The sequence below is a fragment of the Gossypium hirsutum genome, chromosome A02 (genome assembly GCF_007990345.1).
Source record: "Gossypium hirsutum isolate 1008001.06 chromosome A02, Gossypium_hirsutum_v2.1, whole genome shotgun sequence".
Classification (NCBI taxonomy): domain Eukaryota; kingdom Viridiplantae; phylum Streptophyta; class Magnoliopsida; order Malvales; family Malvaceae; genus Gossypium; species Gossypium hirsutum.
Genome location: NC_053425.1, coordinates 5263793 through 5270055, shown reverse-complemented (window position 1 = coordinate 5270055; position 6263 = coordinate 5263793). Strand labels below are relative to the sequence as shown.

The 6263-nt window shown below is 35.1% G+C and overlaps 1 protein-coding gene across 1 annotated transcript; it reads right to left on the bottom strand.

Annotated features, from left to right (window-relative positions):
- Positions 1 to 693: 693 nt before the first annotated feature.
- On the bottom strand, positions 694 to 5982 carry LOC107943310 (probable methyltransferase PMT3). Its single transcript, XM_016877060.2, has 8 exons — positions 5670 to 5982; positions 4619 to 5087; positions 4352 to 4516; positions 4057 to 4239; positions 3221 to 3815; positions 2246 to 2358; positions 1902 to 2122; positions 694 to 1391 (listed from the first exon to the last, which is right to left on the bottom strand). The coding sequence occupies exons 2-8, from the start codon at positions 4865 to 4867 to the stop codon at positions 1070 to 1072; spliced, it is 1848 nt and encodes a 615-aa protein (XP_016732549.1). The 5' UTR covers positions 4868 to 5087; positions 5670 to 5982; the 3' UTR covers positions 694 to 1069.
- Positions 5983 to 6263: the final 281 nt, after the last annotated feature.

The window sequence follows — 6263 nt, the reverse complement described above, 5'->3', positions numbered from 1 at the left end:
ATTTTTTAGTATATTATAAGAGGAGAGCAAAATCTTAATAATTACGCGATTAGCACGGCTTAAACCCAAACCACACCTACAATGAAACTAACCGTATCTTATTTTCTCTTTTAAAGATTCAATTTTGGTTTACTCCAATTTGAAGAAAAAAAAAATTAGATGTGAAATATCTTACTTATCCTTGTAATATTGGACATAAATTGTTTTGTAAAAAATAAATATAATTGAAGAAAGAATGTTATAATGGATCATTTCTTTTTCTTTCTACAATGCCTTTTCCTTACTTTTAACTATCCAAACAAATACAAGTTAGAACATATTACAACATACATGTCCTCTTAAAAATTTGAAGCATAGTTTGATTTGTAAAGTCAAATTGTGAATGTACATTCATGTTCTGAACATTTAGGGTTTAGAGTTTGTGGAACTCTAAACTAAGAAATTGGTCAAATCTATTCCCAAAAATGCCATAAAATCATTTATTCTTCCCTTGATGGTCAACCCCAACTTTGTAAATTACAACTAGAAGGGGCAAAACCAAACATAAAAATTAGGGATAAATCTGCCAATGAAAGCCACAGCTTTTTCAAAAGTAGCCTAACCACTAAGAGTAAACGACAAGGCATGCAAAACAGAAGTACAAAGGATAAGAAGAATATTTTTCAAGGAAAAAGAAAAAAGACATGGGCTATGTTTACTCAAACTCAAGCATCAAGTTCTTCCACTATATTCTTATACTTATGTCGGGATACGCATGTTGTTCAAGTAAAACGAAGAGTCGGAATAATATAGTAATTGGTAACCATGATCAGCCGAAGCAAAGCTTTGGACGGCATCAAAGTGAGATCTGTTTGAAGAATAGCCTATATAGATGATGATCATTTCATGGCTTGTCAAAGTAATTCAATACAAGGAAAAAGGGGTAAAAAAGAAAAAACAATTTGAACCATTGCTTAATGCCACAAAATGAAATTGCTTGCCGGATTAATAATAGGAGAGCTTCTTAATACCTTGGAGCTGCTGAAGAAGATATAATGAGAGTACGTGGGAATTGTAATCCGGAAATATTCTATTCAGAATTCAGGATGCTTTCACTTGTGAGCCACAATTTCTTTTGGACAATAAACACGACGTTGTCTCCTTCGTGTTCTGAATCCGAACTTGAATCAGCAGTTGCTACTGCTTCCCAGTGCAAAGCTGATAAATACTTCCTTACGAAATCTATAACTGGTTGTTTGTCCTGAATGATTATGAAACCCCTGGGACGGAGAATGCGATCCATCTCGAGTAACAAATCTTCAGCACTGCAGCCCTTCTTCTCAATATCAGAAAAGACAGTCCAAGCATGGAGTAAATCATAGGTTCGAGGGTATGTGGAAAAGGCTTCACACCTGCCAAAAAGTTCAAATTCAATCAATACAAATTTTACTATCCTCAACATGCATTCCACTATTTCACCAGCCAGACGGAAAAAGATCTTTATAAGACGAAAATGAAACTACATCATTGTACTTTCTCCTAACTATGATACTTGGACTCCAGTGCGAGTGTTGGATACAAATATGTTTAAACAGATTTTCCACGTTTCTTCGTGTACGTGAAAAATCTTTGGAAAGTCGTATCCTTAATCATATCCAGACATGAGTAGGACACAGAGCATGTAGCAGTCCTATTGCAGATAGCTGTGTTTTGTCAGAGAATCCATTTCACTGAATATATATATACATGCTTTTTTTTTTGGGGGGGGGGGCAAAGCTGTAGCTGTGTTTTGTTAAAGATTCCATTTCACTACACCTAGTAGTCCGTTTGCAGATAGACGAAATACGGTGTTTATCAGAAAGGAGAAATATGTTAATATTTCACACTTGGTTATGCAGATTTTCAAGTAAATTTGCGCATACCAGTTATGAGTAGTGCCAATGAGGCCTCTGTCATATATCAACTTAAGTGTGTTTGGTCCATCCTCAGGGATGACATTCATCACCCAAACATTCCTCTCTTTTAGAGAAGCCGCAAAAGATCCCATGTTCGCTTTCATGTCCATCAAATTTCTCAAAGTGTTGGCCTCAATCTTTGGACTCAAGAGATTCCAATAATTCTCTACCCGCTGGCGCCAAGTTTCCTATGAAATTGCAAAAGCTATATTAGCATCTATACCCTATGTCATGGCCACATAAGTCACAATATAAGAACAACACACTAATCATAAGTAAAGGCATAGATGAAACAATGCTGCCTCCATTACCATGTCTTTTTCAAACATTTCATTTGAATAACCAAAATCAGCAAGCCTTGGAGGAGGAGATGTCAATCTCGCTGGCCAAGGAGCCAAACCACTTCCCTTGGCTTTCTGATCATCTGATAGAAACAAAGAGAAGTTTTAGTTAAGATAAAGTTTAAACTAATCTTTTAAAGCTATAAACTCGAAGAATCCCTAGAATTTTCCGTCGCAAAATATACCATAATTTATAATCAGGAATTACATGTAATTGAGCAACAATTATATCGTATAACTCGCAAATATTCAAAAAGAATAATTGAGCAGAATGAATGCACTTGATACCACATAACCTAAGCACAAGGCCACTAATTCCAAAATTATCAAGCAATTACTTTTATTTGGTAAGATTCCGGTTCATATTTCTCTCTTTATCCTTAAGCTAAAAGCAAATCGAGCTTACTGTTAAGGAACTCAACTACATAAAAGAATTCGTCAAGATTTCACCTCATCAGAATTTGATATGAAGTTGAAAAACAGGCCATCAATGTTGCTTGGACTTAGTGTAAGCATCAGATATGAGTATGTGTCAGGGACAGGTATGTTTAATTTTTTTTCAATTTCTTTTCTATGTATTTGGAGGGGACTTGGAAGGTCATTTCCTCAAACCCAAAATCGGATATGTGTTGGAGACAAGTGCCAAACTAGGGTACTTCAAGCAAAATGGAGACTTGGAAAAACATAGCAAGCCATTTCATATTCTGTTAAAATATGTAAGCAACATAATCTGTGGAAGAATAAATGTATAACAACCATCAGCCAGCCAATTTATGAATTCAGAAATCAAAGTCAACTTCCAAATCAATGAAAAACAAAATTCAAGACACGTTATATGAAAATTTGTATCTAAATATTAGCATACTCGAAAAGAAAATATCAACTAAAAGGGGAGGGTGGGGGGGGAGACTAATATTAGCAACACTGACAGATAAATATACTCACGGTCAGAATAAGGAGAGATACAAGCTTCCATTGGCACACCCCAAACTGCATCTGGATCATCATCAGACCGACAGAGCGGTGGATTTGTACCAGGTGCTCGTTCCATATAACAATCATTTGTCAAAGGCTTTTGCCAAATGACAGTTTGGTTCCTCTTTGCAGCTATTCTCCAACACATACGTTCCACTAGGGCACTCATCTCTTTCCATATCCGGAGATCCTCTTCATCTTGTGCATAAGCCTCTGGAGACGAGTAGGCAAAATAGCCTCCAGGTCTAAGTAACCGGTCTAGCTCAAGAAGAAGAATCCCATCCCTTTGAAGCCAATCAATCCTACAACGAGAACAGTGAGCAAGTTCAAATGATCTGCTCGGGTAAGGGAGCCTTTTTGTCCCTAGAACACCAAGATATGCAGGAATTCCTCTTTCCAGGGCAAATTGGATTTGGTTTTGATGAACGTCATTGGGTGCTAATGACATTGCTATAATGTCAGAAGAAAGAAGATACGCTCCAAAACTTGCAACACCACAACCAACATCAAGAACTGTACGGACTCTTCCTTCATTATTTAAGTTGTTGTGCGAAAAGTTGAGCATCTGCCAAAAGAAAATCGTAGAAATTAATGTCATTGCTTCTACCATAGCTTTGAGAAGTTTAAATAAGGAGCATTATATATGAAGCTGATCAGTAAAGTTAGGAACCAAAATATGATACGCAAAACTCAAAATAGACACAAATATACCGAGTACAACCATCCTTTAGTAGGCATTCAAGATTATTGATCATGTTTTAAAATATTTTTTTCGAGCCAAAATCAGTATGCATTGGTGAACTTACATTTGCAATCGAAGCAATATACTTGTCAGCTCCATAGTGAAAATGGGTGCCTCCCCCCGGAAATACTATCTTTTCACCTTTTACCACCATCCAATTCTGGTCAGACTTCTCATGTGCAAGGTGAGTATGGGGAATATTTGCCTTCCACACTTCATCTCTGCTTTGAGGCCACTTAATTGGGACCTGTAATTTCACGAGTTAAAACAATTTCAAAATATGAAAAATATGACTATGATCATCACTATAACACATACATGAAAAATTTGTTATAAAAACACATACACTTCATCAGTACCTTGTATCCTGGAGGAGGAGGGATCAAGCAATTGTATCTCCTTTCAGGAGGGGGGCAATGACGTTCGTAGTGCTCCATTACTGACAAGTCAAGCTTTAATCTCATTTGGTATATGATGTTTCTGTCTAAGCAAGGAATCAATTCCGAATGTCGATCGTCACAAACCTTCAAAGTCATAAACAGAGAAGTTAAAGGCCATAGCAACTAATCAATGGAAGAATCACAGTGGAATTACATATCAAAATGATTCAGCAAAAAACAACTTACAGGGAACGTTTTTGGAACAACATCTCCATCCTCCAGTCCAGATTTGGTTGAAGATTCATCATCTCCACCCAAATAAGATGATCCAATTTTTCTCAGAGATTTGCTGCCATATTCTAGTGCTGAAGCACCATTGCTTGAAGACCCAAAAATAGATCCATAATATACATAGAGAAAACCAAGAAAGATTGCCACAGCACAAACAGAGGTGATTAATCTCTTCTTTTGGCCTCCATCAGATCTTCCCCTCATCCTTCTTATAGTACTATGATTTCTTCACAAACTGTTTTCACTTGAGCACTGAATTTTCACAAGCACAAATCTCCTTATCCTACTCAATCTAACATCAAATTTTGTTTTCAAAATAAATTTGCTTTGTCGCTACCATCAGGGGGCTCAATTCAATTGAATGAATAACACAACTCACTTCAAAAACTTGTCAAAATCAAACACTTTGGAAAACTCATCAAACCTGCAAGAAACCATAAGGTGATTAATAATGCTCTTGAAACAACCACCGAAGTTAATTTCAACAATAAAGTTCAAAACCAAGCTTTAAACTTGTGTAACAAGTCAGATCCATGTTAATAGTCCAAACTTATGATAAACTTACATTGCATTAAAAAAAAAAGGTAAAGAAAAGAAAATGATTAAATACCATCATGTTATCTGCGTACAGTTGTAACCAGTTGATTGACAACCATGAAATGAAAAGGAAATGAAAAAAACACTAAAAAGCATGTAACTAATGCTCTTTAATGACAGCTACGTAGTAACTTTAATGAACTAAACAGATCTGAGTCCAAAAAAAAATAAAGAGAGCATAAAAACTGAACAAATTCAACCATCAAGAATCAAACTTGGATTACAAAGGAATCAATATCATTAACATTCTTGGATTAAAGATAAGAAACTGAAACCGACCCATTAAAACCACCGCAAAAACAAGCAAAACCCACAATTCAGATCCCAAAAATATGAAAAGAAACACAATGTTAATAAAAACCCAGAAATGTATTCACAAGAAACAAGCTTAAAACGAAGAAGAGCTTACTGGGTTTGAATGAAAATAACCGAACTGGGGCAAAGTGTAATTGAGAGATAAAAGAAAAAAGATAGCTGTGGGCTATCTTTAAATGAAGAACCAAAACCAAAGCAAAGTGAGAGGGAGGAACTATTAGATCTTAAAGAATCTTCTTCTTTTTCATATGCACAGTGAGAAAAGGGAGAGAGAAAGTGCAAGACAGTGTTGAGTTTCACACGTTTTTGAAGGAATCTATATGTATGGCATATGCATCTATCTGTCCAAGACTGGATTTGTATATGTGACTAGAAATTGACACTCGGTGAAAAAAAAATTATTTCGAGAAATAATTTTTTAAAGCAATATATAGGTACTTTTAAAAAAAAATAAAGAAGTGAGCATTTTATGTGAAAATGGAGGTTTTTTTTACTTAATATCTGAATTTTGTAGAAAAAAAGAAAACATTTTCTTATAAACGAAGGGAAGGAAGTAGAAAAAAAACACTAGCAAAAACTGCAAAAAAATTAACAAGTGCTATTGTTTTTTAATTTCTTACATAAATTTCATTAAATAATTTTTTAAAATTTTACTAATACGAAAACGGTGAATTATAAATATATATTT

Excerpts from the sequence above, each read along its gene's own strand:
- LOC107943310 (XM_016877060.2), bottom strand. The coding sequence starts at position 4,867 with ATGAGGGGAAGATCTGATGGAGGCCAAAAGAAGAGATTAATCACCTCT. Across the intron at positions 4,240-4,351 it reads CTCCTCCTCCAGGATACAAG|GTCCCAATTAAGTGGCCTCA; the intron begins GTACTGATGAAG and ends GTGAAATTACAG. Across the intron at positions 1,392-1,901 it reads ATTGGCACTACTCATAACTG|GTGTGAAGCCTTTTCCACAT; the intron begins GTATGCGCAAAT and ends ACTTTTTGGCAG.